This window comes from Coturnix japonica, chromosome 36, assembly GCF_054131305.1.
Source record: "Coturnix japonica strain WE chromosome 36, WE-NBRP24, whole genome shotgun sequence".
Lineage (NCBI taxonomy): Eukaryota > Metazoa > Chordata > Aves > Galliformes > Phasianidae > Coturnix > Coturnix japonica.
In genome coordinates, this window is record NC_140698.1 from 3,381,860 (window position 1) to 3,395,942 (window position 14,083).

The 14,083-nt window shown below is 39.0% G+C and overlaps 1 protein-coding gene and 1 long non-coding RNA gene across 2 annotated transcripts; both read left to right on the plus strand.

Moving 5' to 3' along the window:
* The first annotated feature begins 2,613 nt into the window (after positions 1-2,613).
* On the plus strand, positions 2,614-5,951 carry LOC146755122 (uncharacterized). Its single transcript, XM_085526346.1, has 5 exons — positions 2,614-2,814; positions 3,255-3,393; positions 4,122-4,244; positions 4,642-4,803; positions 5,754-5,951. Exons 1-5 carry the CDS (start codon positions 2,726-2,728, stop codon positions 5,934-5,936), a joined length of 696 nt encoding a protein of 231 aa, XP_085382472.1. The 5' UTR covers positions 2,614-2,725; the 3' UTR covers positions 5,937-5,951.
* A 928-nt stretch (positions 5,952-6,879) lies between these two features.
* On the plus strand, positions 6,880-8,607 carry LOC146755123 (uncharacterized). Its single transcript, XR_014938437.1, has 3 exons — positions 6,880-7,010; positions 7,739-7,865; positions 8,411-8,607. It is a non-coding gene; the product is annotated as an uncharacterized LOC146755123 (long non-coding RNA).
* Positions 8,608-14,083: the final 5,476 nt, after the last annotated feature.

A 14,083-nucleotide genomic window follows, 5' to 3' on the forward strand; every position in this document is an offset into this window, starting at 1 on the left:
CGGGCTACTGAAGAACAACAAAACAACCATCAGGTAGATAAAGCTGCTAGAATTGAGGTGGCTCAAATCGACTTGGATTGGCAGAATAAGGGCGAATTATTTCTAGCTCGATGGGCTCATGAGACCTCAGGCCATCAAGGAAGAGACGCAACATATAAGTGGGCCAGAGACCGAGGGGTGGACTTAACCATGGACGCTATTGCGCAGGTTATTCATGATTGTGAAACATGTGCCATAATTAAACAAGCCAGAAGGATGAAACCTCTCTGGGAGGAAGGGCGATGGCAAAAGTATAAATATGGGGAGGCGTGGCAGGTTGATTATATCACCTTGCCACGATCTCGCAGTGGTAAGTGTTATGTACTCACTATGGTAGAGGCAACCACTGGGTGGCTCGAAACATATGCAGTACCCCATGCAACTGCTCGAAACACCATATTAGGTCTTGAGAAACAAGTCCTGTGGCGACATGGTACCCCAGAAAGAATTGAATCTGATAATGGGACACATTTCAAAAATTCTCTTATAAATACTTGGGCCAAAGATCATGGCATTGAGTGGATTTATCATATTCCCTACCATGCACCAGCTTCTGGTAAAATTGAACGATATAATGGGTTGTTGAAAACTATGTTGAAAGCAATGGGTGGTGGAACATTTAAGCACTGGGAGAAGAATCTAGCAGAAGCCACTTGGTTGGTCAATACTAGAGGATCTGTCAATCGTGATGGTCCTAGTCAATCTAGCCCCCTACACACTGTAGAAGGAGATAAGGTCCCTGTTATACATGTAAAGAACATGTTGGGAAAAGCTGTTTGGGTCCTTCCAGCTTCTGGAAAGGGCAAACCTATCCGTGGAACTGTCTTTGCCCAGGGACCTGGGTGCACTTGGTGGGTAATGCAGAAGGATGGGGATGTTCAATGTGTGCCACAAGGGAATTTGATGCTGGGGGAGTGCAGTCAATAATTTTATGTATCTATATATATATATATGTTTGCATGTGTAGTATATTTTAGTTATTATAGTTGTACATTTAGTTATGTTACATGCAATTCTACTATTTAGCTATCACAATTTTACATATGTGTATATATATGTATATATATGTATATATTAACCATGATGTAATAATGTAGAATAAGGGGTGGAATGTCATGGTTTTGTAATTTTGCTATCAGTATTCCACATCATAACATCATGTCAAGTATGGATACTTCTGTTGAATGTGCAGTCCACAGAAGAAGACTACATATCCCAGAGAACAACAGGAGTAACAATAAGTCACGGGACCAGGACTCTATATAATCTCGTTCCCAGGCTGGAGTGCCCTCCTTCTTCTCTCGAACTTCTCGGAGAGTGGGAAGCGTTCCAGCCGTGTCGCCTAGAGTTCACAGTAGGCCTCTCGGTTTTCGGAGACTCTCTCTCTCTGTTTCGTTCGATTTTGTTAGCCTTAATTATATTATATTGTGTTATCTTGTATTTCGATATCATATTTAGTAAAATAAGTTTTTCCTCCTTAGATTGTCGCTGTTTTATCCCACTCCCCTTTTCCCCCTCCTTTCCAGGCCCCGGGGGGGGGGGGGGGCGTGGGGTGGCTTCCCCTGTCACGGGCATAGATAAATCTAAGTAACCCGTGACACTATGCTCTGTAATAATGCTTTTTCCCTACTTCCTGTGTAAGGAGCTTCTAGACTGAACATTACACATCTTCTCCCTAGTCTTATTTATCTTGCTTTAGTGCTTGCTTGTTGTTTTCAGCATAAAGTGTTTAGATTACTTATAAATCATATTCCCCTCACTAGTGTTGCTGGGAGCAGCAGTCAAAACCCAAAACCTGGTTTGGGGTGGAATATGCCACTGCTGTTTCTTCAGTATGACTTTTAAATCAGTTGAGGGCTGTATATAAAACTCCTTAGATGAGTTAAGAGGCTGTTTCCATGCAGTACATGTGAATCTGTATGTAATGCAGGCTGCACGTGGGCACTATAAAATTCTGCATTTCTGTAGTTGTAGTAATAAAAGGACTGTACAAGAATCACCATGGAATATATTGTTGTGGTGACACAATCCCTAGTAAGTCTTGACTTATATTTATTTTTCTAATACTTAAAGTATGCATATTATGGAATGGACATAACTGGATTCTAAAGCAATGATGAAATACAGCAGAAGTCGCTTTTGATAGAAAGAAAATGCATGTGATTTTAGCTAATTGCTCACCAGTTAAAGAAAAAAACAGCCCCAAGCTAATGGAATATTTATGGAAACTTGAATCTGCAAATTTGTACAACTTTATGAGTGAACTTTATATGCAAAAGAGTAAGTGTGGACAGAAGTAGGAATCCTCATATTTTGTTTAGAGATCAACTGAATATGAGAGACCGATACCAACACTTAAGTGATCAACTTGTCCAGAGTTTTATCTTTCTTTTGAAAGTAAGAGGACTGTGAGTTGGAATGAAATTTCTTAGAGAACTTTTTATCTACCATTTAGATGTAGATGGAGTGATTCCTGGCTGCCTTATAGGGATTGCTGAAGCACGGAAGATAGAAAGAATATAGCTGTGAATTATCTATCTCGTTCCCATGTTTCTTAATCTATTAATCTGAATCTATTATTGTTAATCTGGAGACAGTTACAGCAACTCTGCAGGAGAAGTCTGCAAATGCAGACAAAAAGTTTGAAGAGTTAAGTAGCAATGAAGCAAATCTGATTCAAGAAGTTATGCAGCTGAAAAACAGCTTGGAGCAGATGAAACATTCTCTTCGGGAAAAGGAAAAGAGTGAAATGGAGAAAGTGCAACGTATAGAATCGTAAGTAACCACTGAGTTAACTTAGAGCCCTTTGATAATGAACTAGAGTTAAAAATAGTTAATGGGAACATCCCTTCGACTTAATGCATCTGCATGCTTATCAATGGCCAAACTACTACTTTAGGATGCTTTGGTATGCTACTTGAGTTCCAAGGGAAAACAGGAGTGTGCAAGGAAATGAAGAATAATATGGGGATTTCTGGTGGTTTTGTTGTATATCCCTCAGAATAGCATCTGAATAATTTATTGCTTCAGCATCTGATTATGAGAAGCAAGCTGAAATTCAAAAGTAATTGTTTAAATCTTGTCACTGGTCTAGATAGATTTAAGAGTCTATTTACAAATAGAAACCAACAGGCAGGGCATGGATTAAGCTGTAATTGCTGTTTCCATTAGATGTGTAACAGTAATGTTCTTTGTCTCTTTATTTTTAACATAAGGCTAGAAAATATTCTTTCTGAGAGTTCTGCCCTTGTACTGAATTTGAAAAAGGATTTGCAGAGGAAAGAAAAAGAGTATGCAGATCTAAAAGACAAACATTCTGATGCCGAGAAACAAATTCAGCAAGTACAAAGCGAGGTTTGTAGTCAACTGAGATATTTTTTTCTGTAAGATTATGCTTGGCTTTCTGCTGTTAAAACTTCTCAAACTTTAACTATGAAGCTGGAAATTTCACACTAGTGTGGCTAGCAGCAAATCTTAGGTAAAGTTGCCATTGAAGCTCTAGAGGGGACCAGAAGTTAAAACATGGTTTCGCATAGATAATGAACAGAGGAAAGTAAAGTTGGTTGGTAGTCTGGAATAAGGTTTGTGAAGAGAATAGCTAATCTGCCTCTGGAGGGGACTTGTTATTATCTCTACGTTACTGGTGACTTGCCATTGGTATCCGTGGTAACTCCAAAGCCTAAAACCAAAGTCTTGTGAAAAAACGCTGATAACTGGGAAGAAGAATGCTATTTACTTGAAGAGAAATAGACTAATTTCCAGAGGCTCTTTAATATAAGCATGTATATTTTTTTCTTCAATTTCAGCTTCAGTGATGTTAATAGTTAAAATTTAATTATTAAACAAGTAGATATTTTAAAACCCATTTTGCAGGTACTTAGTCTGAAAGTTTATTGGGTGTGCTTGGGGTGGAAAATTGAAGCTTAAAAATGAATTCATGTCTTCCTTGGTAACCTTGCACTTGCTGTCGTTTTCCTACTCAGCACTTGTTTGTGAATTCCTCTTTATTTAACAAAGAAGTATTTTGCCAGGTTGGATTACAGAAGTCTTTTAATGAACCGTGAGCTGTGCTTACATTACAGGTGTCCACGATGCGTTCTGTGGAGGAATCCCTCAGGAACAAGGTGGAAGAACTTGAAAGCATTAATAACCAGTTTAAGGATGAGCTGGATTATAAAGACTATACTATCCAACAACTTAAACAGGTATTTTTCTTGCTCTTAATTTTTATTAAATGAATGATGCAGGTTTTCCAAGCAACAGGAAAAAGGTCAAAAAAAAAAAAAAATTGGAGCAAAATGAAAGTGGCCAACTGAAATTAGCGGTAGACCATGAAAGATATTCAAATAATTAGTCACTACAGAGCACTGGCAGATTGTTTTCAATACAATAATCTGCATAGTAAATACATATGTAATACATGCATGTAACCTGATCTTGTTGAGTGACATCACGATATGTTAATTGAATTGTCTTACCATAAACTCTTTTTATCAGCTTGAGTCCTTATTTATGCTATATGAAAAACTTATTAATTCTAGGCTGTCTTAAAAATTCTGCTTGTTTTTACTGTGTATGCTTTTCTTTCATCATGAAATATAGGAGCTGGAGGAAAAGGACCATAATCTTCAAAAGTGGCGTGAGGAGAGAGATCAGTTAGTTGAAGCTTTGGAAGAACAGCTCAAAACTTTGGCTTCTAATGCCATACAAAAAGAGACAGAAATAGCAGAACTGAGACAATCTACCTTAAAGGATTCAAGCAAGGTCAGCTCTCCTTTCCTCCTACCTGATTAGCTACCCATAAATTCTGTAAGACTCCTGTACCTGCTCTTTGTATTCTGGGTGTGCTTCTGTTCTTGAACACTGTCGTATTGACATCATGTGCAACTAACCAAAAAAAGCACCAGCTTTTATTTTTGTTCTTCAGAAAGAGAATTTCTGTTAATTACTAAAATTTCAATTTTTTCAGTAGTTCAGATAAGCAGATGTCAGTTTGATGCTTATGATCCTACAGTCAGACTGGACATCTGTAGCTTTTTCCGATAATTCACAGCATTTCCGGATCCCAAGCTAGGCTCAATACTCAGACAGTAGTTCTGTCTCAGGTTTCTTACTTTCTTTGCTTTCTCTGAGGTAGTATCTACAATGGCATGAAAAGACAGAAAGGGACGTGGAGAGAGATTTAGGGAAGCATCAAAAAGCAGAGGGGGGATGATCTCTGGAAGTTGCATTTCTTATTTCAACATCCAGCTTTTAGTCAGGATAGCCAATCTAAGCCGTAGCATAGAATTTCAGAAGCTAAACAGAAGACTAAATGAGTTGTGCTCTTTTGAGAATGTTTGGATTCACATTGTCTGAGAAGAAAGATGTTCTCATAGCAAAACTTCCCCTACAACTGCCAACTTTCTCACAGTACCGAGGATTTGGGAACAAATAAAAGCTCGGGTTATTATATCTTAAGGGAGATGAAGGCTGAAGCACATAAGTAAAATAGAAGAATCAAAATATATTGTATTACAACTTCCCAGGCAATTCTGTGACTACTGCACTTGTAACAGTGACCGTACAAATCCGTGAAATGTTACTGTTCTTGAATAGTTAAGTGTTGTAGCCTGCAATTCTAAAACTGATGCTACTAAGTAATTGCAATACTGCTTGTGTGTGTTAATTCCTTTTGCCAATCCCACAACTCAGCAGTTTTTACTGTTTATTAGGATAATGCAACTGTGATAGAAGAGTTAAGAAAAGAACTGGCTGACAAAGATGACTTTATAAAGGAATTAAAACAACGCATTAGCCACAGTAGCCCTCAGTGTTTGCCAGAAATACCTTTACTTGAAGAAAGACAAAGTAGAAGGAATGACTCTGTAAATGAAAAGGTACGATTATATTTATAGAAAGTCAGTACTTAACATCTTGTTAACCCCTTTTTGTTCTTCTGTTTTCCTAGGAGATACTGGAGCTAGAATCATTTTTCTTAGCATATAGTCCTTTAACTACAAATTCAGTGATGAGTACTTGTTGGTTCTTTTTGTCTTTTTGAACTTTTTTTGTGATCATAGATTGGAAATAATTTTAAATGTAACAAGTTCTAGGAAAGAAGGGTAAAACTCTGCTGTAACTGAAATAGACTCCTTCTGTTACAAGTGTTCTTACAGCAGGAAAATCGAATGCTTGCATATCCTTTTCCAGATGCTTTATAGCTTTTTAATCTCATGGCTACCTTAACACTTGCACTTAAAATTCTTCTGTGCTATCAGGAGCATTTAGAAACTGTCCTCGACTCTTCTGGAGTGTCCGCAGAAAATGGCAAAACTAGTCGGTTCCCAAAACCGGAGCTGAAAATCCCACTGACACCTCTGCAACATGATAAGATGGAGATAAAGCAGCACGGCAGCATGATACCTTTAGGAGTGAAAATGCCTAAGGCAAAAAAGAAAAGAAGTGATGACATGGATGAAGTATGACCTAGACCCAACAGAAAAAAAAATATCTGGTGCCTTTTTACCATTCTCATTCAAGCATTATAAAAATGCTATTTCTACCTCAGTAAAGTAGTTGAAGAATTTAATCAATGAACTGCTTTAATGAACAAAACTAATAGCCAAGCTCAGTGATAATGGTTTAAGAGAAGGGAATTTCTCTTAACTCCATTGTATATTTTCTTTGAAACCTGTACAGCTTTTTAGACATCATGAGATGTCTAATACTGATATCTTAATGTCCTGTTTTTATAATTGAATGCTTATTTATTATCTGATTTACAGTGGAATAGTTACCACTAGCAAATACTTTCCTACTATTAGCAAAAGTGTTTAAAGTGTTCACTTTTGTGACATCAATTGTTCTTTCCAAAAGAATCATGGCTGAAACGTGTCTTATTTTCCCAGGATTTGGTGAAAAGTGAGAACACGAAAAATACAAAATCTGTCATGGCTTTTAATTCACCCTCTGCAAGTGACGAGAAAATGGTTGGTTTTTGTTCTAGTTTTGAAGCTAGCTTGGGACTTCCTGTAATTGTGTGTTCACACGAAAGAAGCAGTGTCTTATCCTTATGTGTATACCTGAATGGGAATCTTACATGCTTATGAGCTCTTCCTATTAAATTCCATAAGCTAACCAAAGGGCAAGTCAGTCTGTCCCCAGAGCGTGTAATGGCTGTACTGTGTAATGATTTGGAGGGAAGGATATTGCACACTGAATAGTTGGGAAGAGAAGCTTTAGTGTATTATCGTGTGCTTTTGTAAGTGAAGCCCTTGTATTAAACTAAGGTTCATATCATTAATATGCATGGCAGTTATTAAAAACAGATGTTCACATGTGATAGCAGTATCCTTGGCATGGTCAGAGTATGAGTAGTAGATTTTTCCCATCTGTTGTCTTCTGTTTTGTATGTTTGTTTATTTTATGTAATTAGAACAGCTTATGTAAGAAACAACTCCACAGCTTGGGAGCTACTTTTAAAGAAACTACTGCCTTATTAAGAAACTTTAAGAAACGTATGCCTTGAAATAGCTGAGATTTTGACAACTCCCTAAAGGGTATAAAATTGTCTACATTACTTGCCGTTGTGGTATCATCAGCATAATGAACAGAGGTGTCAGTAGTAAAGCTCAAAATGTCAACTTAAAATAACGTTGAACTAAAATGAAGTTTAAACAATGCTCTTGTTTCACATGTTCACATCTCTGTTGAACAGAAATCCGGAAAAGACTACTTCCTAAGAAAGCGAGTACATGCTTCAAGACTGACTAAAAAGAAGGATGAAACACTGCAAAAAGTTGGAGATTTTATTCAAAGCTCTCCTTCTATTATACACTCTAGAGGTTGGTGTAGAATAAGTTTTATTCCATGTTTTCTAGACATTGTAGAATGGCTTGTTTCTGCTGTAGGCTATTAATGTATGTGTTCTTAGAGAACTTGTCTGCCATGTTAAGTTGTCTTGTCCTTTGATTTATGAAGTAAATGCATTTATTCGTCTCTTCAGAGATTCATTATTACATTTGTGAAAACCTACAAGTATACAGAGAAAGTTGGTTCTGTCTTGTGCTTCTGTCAGCATGAAAGTTAGGCCTGTTGTTTAACTCCTGCTGAAGTTTCTGACTTCCAGCGACTTCTGAGCCATGATTGTCTTTCATACTCCATTTTAATGCGTGCTTTAAGTTGCCGTACCTGAAGCTATAAACTGTTTCAGCTATAGAAGCAATAAAGAACCTCGATGAACAAATACAATTTCTGAGTATTTTCACTTAAATTTTACGTGTCATTTATAAACCAAGTTTGTTACGAAGCTTTTTTTGCATTCAGTGATTTAAAGACTCACAAAACCAGTAAGTTGATTGGTTTATGTATCTAAACAAATTTCTTCTAGCCAAGAAGCTGATGTCAGCAGTAAGTTCTCCTAAATCAAACGAACCTGAAAATCTCGAAGAAGGAGAGACCAAGCCAAAACAATGCAAAAGGAAGCTGTATTCAACTGTCGTTTCTGGCCCTCTAGATATACCTGCTTCTTCGGTAAGCGATTATACTGTAGTCTTGGCTTAAAATAAACTACTAAGGAGTCCAAACAGACTGGAGGTTTCATCTATTTGCAGGGGGAGGTTGAAAGTACTGAGGTATTTCTTTATTCTACCAAGTCATTCTTGTTGGTCTTCCTGCTGTTCTGTTTTATTTTGTCCTCAAAGATCTCTGTGTTTGGCTGGCTTACAGTTTACTAAGTAGGTGATGTAGCAATCACGGAGATGTCTTCTAATTTGGAATCATAGATAATCTCAATGTGTTGGAGTGGGATTATTCTACTACACGCTTTTCTAGAGCACAACTTAGACAGCTTTTTAGGTATGCTTAAACTATGATCTCCTGTCTAAGCCAACTTGCAAAGGATCTGATGTGCCAGTTTCATGACTCTGTCGGCAGCTATTGTGCTAAGAACATTCTTGCTCTGTTGGAACTGCATCTTTTAATTATATTAGAGTCCTTTTTCTGTTCAGCATAGTGATCATTTGCCCATACTGTAATATCCCTCTGAATTTTTTGATGATTTGACGAATGATAGGGGCAGAAACCAAAATGTTTTTTTTTTTTTGTTAGAGGATGAAGAAGATGAGAATTTCTTTTCTCACTGTAGTTCTGAGAACATGGAACTGAACCAAGAACTGAAATTCTGGGCAAGTCATAGCTACAGGGATTGAGGCTAAAAATGTTTTCTGAACGCTTCATGTTTCACAAAACAAGTATTATAATACTCTTTTGAAAACAAGTATTTCAAAATGAAAGCTGCCTTCAGGCTTTCCTCAGATGTGTGTGCTTTTTTAAGATAAACAGGATTTTGTACATTCTCCATATTTGTTCCTTGTGATTAAGCTGCATTAAAATGATCTCGGTATCCCATAGTTTTCTGAATAAAATATAATAATCAAATTCCATTCTGAAATCCATTTAGGGGAAGAAATATGATTGCGTGGGTCAAGAAGAGCTTGTCAGTCTTGTGTGAAAAGATGAGTAACTTTTGAAATGTTTTCTTCAGGAATCTGAGGAACAAAAGAAGGAAAGTGATCATCTGATCATCAAGCGACGGCTGAGATCCAGAACAGCTAAAAAACCTTGAAGAAGCATGTTTGTTCCCCTTTCTCAGGACATACTTTTATCGTATTATTAAACCTGGTTGTTAATAAACAGTAACAGTTACTCCGTTGTGTTCTTAAATTTGTATATAGATGTTTGTTGCAGAACGGCGGGAGAAAAGCAGACAACCACACCTGTCATTGACATATGATCAGCGAATCTCATTTATTCCTTGGCTTCGTGTACCTTTATAATACGGATAATTAGCTCATACATATTGCAAAACTGGAGCTCATCATTGGTTCCCAATTACATACCATCCCCGAGTATCTTAACAGCTTGTTGTTATCAACTGAAAGCTACTCCCTTGCTGAGTTCCCAGAACCATGGCTAGTTTCTCACCATCCCAGGGCATCCTGTTGTTCTTGCTGTCCTTGCAGGTGTTATGGCTGCTTGCTTAGCTGCACCGTGTTTACGACCCTTCTCAGCTAACTAGCTGTAAAAAACACTCTCTACATTTCCCCCGTTTTCTTTTAGGCTGAAAAAGGGTTTGATTTAACGACCGATTAATCATATTTAACAAGCAGTTCAGTTCATTTGTTCAATCAGTTCTCATGTAGTTTTATCCTGCTTCGTAGCTGCTCTTCTGTGAACTTCTCATCTGGATCCATGACGGACGCTCCGTAGAATTCTTATTACAATACTGCCTATAGAATAGCAACACTACTTAAATTAATAACATAACTATTATAAATCAATCAAGGCCTTGATTGACAATACTCTAAAAGTGAAAAAAGAGACAAGTCAAATACAACATAACAACATTACTCTTAAACCCACTAAAAAGAACAAACATGTTTGTACTGCAACCTAAGTTTCTGCAACCTGAAAATAAATCCGTGAGGGTCCCATTGTGTTAATCTGTAACTGATCAGGAAAAGTCTTCAGTGTTCATATACTCTGATATATTGATTTTAATGACCACTAAAATTTGTGCAATAAATGCTTTTAGGATGCTCATAACAATGCTCTACCGACTGAGTTATCCGGGCTAATAATTGATTAATGATCATGCAATTTTATGAAGTAGCATGTCAAATAGAACCAATTTTAGAGGACAAATGTACTAAAGTATCACTAGGGGCATTATTACTTATTGACCCTTGAGAAACAGCAATTCACGTTGGTGGTGGATGCGACAGGTAGTGCTAGCAGGGCGTCCCCTGCTTCAAGGTGCACATTTCCTCTCTCACCCATCACAGATTCTCTCCTTCATTCAGGGTCTCTTCCAGTTGTACACCATATCCGCATGGCCAGTGCGTGATATAGAGCCCAAGTGGAACACCTGCTTGGAAAACAGAATAAACTATCAAATTTAGTTCTATTAGCGTGCACTTTTGTCTAAAATGATGCATGGTTATATTTTCAGATCCCAATTAGTTGGATGTAAGAGAGGTATCTATTCTATGATACAGGGTCATCTCTTTGCCTGGGTTTCCTTTCCAGGTTTTGTCTTTGCAAATTAAGAAAAGCTAACTAATAGGCTAATAACATCATAACCAAACAGTACTAAAACATTAAAAGAGCTATTCCTGTAGATTCTAGTATTGATTAGATCAAATCCTGTTTAATATACATCTGATCTATTACTAAAATAGAAGAAGCACACAACATCCTAGCTAATACCTTAAACTCTAAATCTTGAGACTGCATTGGTAAAACAGAAAATCACACACTATGTCAAACTATTACTAATATTATCTATAACACAGCAAGTTACAAAGCAATATCACTAAGTAAGAAACACACAATTACAATTACTATGAAGGCTGGATGCTATTTTCTGCCTTCAGATGAGACCGAAGATATCATGCTGGAACCCACATAGGGCCAGTCCCTGTGGAAATACGAGCATATTCACAACCCCAAGTTGTCAGTGGTAGGGAACAGTCCCAAAGTCCTGTGGCCATATTCCAAACATTAACCATAGGCTGTTCCTTGAGCACTGCGGAAGCCTCAAAATGACGATCCACATAAGCTGTATCTCTATGAACACAATTCAAAAAATTCAGCACAAACAAAACAAGCAAAACCTTACATAATATTTTCAAAAAATTCAGCACAAACAAAACAAGCAAAACCTTGCATAATATTTCTTGTAGCGTGTCTCCCATATTCCCCCTTTTTTGTTTAATAATAAGAAGAATGGATTTCAATGTTTGATAAATGTGCTCAGTGATAGCTTGTCCAGTGGGAGAATGAGCAATGGCCGTAGTATGTTTAACACCCCCTTCTTGGAGGAAAGTTCGAGTGGCCTTAGAGGTATATGCAGGCCCATTATCTGTTTTTGTAGTATGTGGAATTCCTATAGCAGCATAAGCAGATAACCAGTGTTTATGGGTGTCATGACTGCGTTCACCTGTATGTGTTGTGGCAAATACATAAGAAGAATGAGTAGCTATTGTTACATGTGCATATTTTAGACGGCCAAATTCAGGAACGTGAGTGACATCTGTCTGACACAGTTGAAGAGGTGCTGTGCCACATGGATTTGTCCGAGTCTGAGGCAAAGAGTTATCAGTCAAATTATGTAGCTGATATTCAGTCATAAACACGGTGTATTGCATAGGAGAGAGGATCATTCTTAACACAATTTTCCAGTCGTGAAGGGTCATAGCGTAACTGTCACTGTTTGCAACCAAAAGATTGTATGTAAAGGCTGACTGAACTCCGTATGTTCTCGCTGACTCCCTTAGCTCCTTCTCTGCCTCATAAGGCAGGGATCCCCAACGGGGGACCTGATTCGGCTGATACAACATAGGAAAGGCTTGCAATGTGTCAGCATCACCCCTTAATATTGTTTCTTTTCTGCACTGCTCTAAGACATCACAGTACGCTGCAGGGAAATTTGTCGTTCCTGCTCCCTTCAAAGTATCATCAGGAGGAAATGCGTCCAATTCTCTTTCTGGATCTACAGGACCGGGTTCACAACGATCCCCTGGTTTCGGTCCGTCCGTGTCTTTAACCACGTTACACGCGGGCTGCACAGACGCAGCCACGCACGACGAGGGGGGGGCGGCACGGCGAGGCGCAGAGAACGATGTGGGGGGCAGCAGAGGGCAGGGGCGCGATGAGCAACGTAGGCGGACTGAAGGGCGGGGGGGCCGTAGAGGCCGACAACGCGGCCAGCGACATGGGGGGGGCGGCAGGCGGCCGCTGGCTGGGAACGGCTGGTTGTGTCAGAGCGCGGCCGCTGTTCTTTCTCCCGCTGGGCTGGAGGTTTCCCGACCGGTGACGGCAGGTGACGGTGTTGTGGTTGTCCGAGCGGCAGTTCTGGCACCACACACCGACAGCTTGGCAATTCCGTCGCAAATGTCCCTTAACGCCGCACCGGAAACATTTAACAGAGGTGCTTGGGCCTGCGCTGGTTACCGCAGACGCTTGTAAGGGTGCAAGAGCTGCTGACACTTGATTCTGAGAAGCCTCAGCCTGTGCCTTTAATCCTGCCCCTAGCTCTTTAATAGCCTCAACTATGAAAGCCTGAGCCCCTGTGGGAACGCTTGATAATCTGTGTAACGCCTCCTCTATTGTCCAGTTACTCCTCAAAGTACTTAGAATGCCACGTGCTGTAACATTACAATTCTGAAGTGCACAATGTTTTAGCATTATTTCCCTCATGTACTCTGGTACTCCAGCCTTCTCTATGGCTCCAGCTACCATATCTAGAGGCGCTCCAAAATCCTCATTTCTTCCCTGCTGGGAAGAAACTTGTTTAGCAGTATCTTCACCCTGTTCATCAATATACCATGAGAAAAGACCTTTCATCTCATCTCATTTGATGTATGTATGTTGCAGAACGGCGGGAGAAAAGCAGACGACCACACCTGTCATTGACATATGATCAGCTAATCTCGTTTATTCCTTGGCTGTGTGTACCTTTATAATACGGATAATTAGCTCATACATATTGCAAAAGTGGAGCTCATCATTGGTTCCCAATTACATACCATCCCCGAGTATCTTAACAGCTTGTTGTTATCATCCTGAAAGATACTCCCTTGCTGAGTTCCCAAAACCATGGCTAGTTTCTCACCATCACAGGGCATCCTGATGTTCTCACTGTCCTTGCAGGTGTTATGGCTGCTTGATTAACCGCACCATGTTTACGACCCTTCTCAGCTAACTAGCTGTAAAAAAAACTCTCTACAGGACCCCACAGATTACCTTCAGAATTCAACAGTTAGTTCTGTTTCCTTTCTGAGTGCATAACAACCTGAGCAAATGAATTGAATGACGTGGCTTTTTAGTCTGGTACAAACTCTGCTGTACACTGGAACATGGTCCATTTGTCAGCAGGATTTCGTCCATCTCTGCAGGACAGCAGAAAAGCCTTTGTGCTAATCATGATGCCAAGAAGCAGAATGCAGCAAATGGCAGATGATCCAACTGCTTCAGGTGTTCATTTCCTTAAAACTGAGAA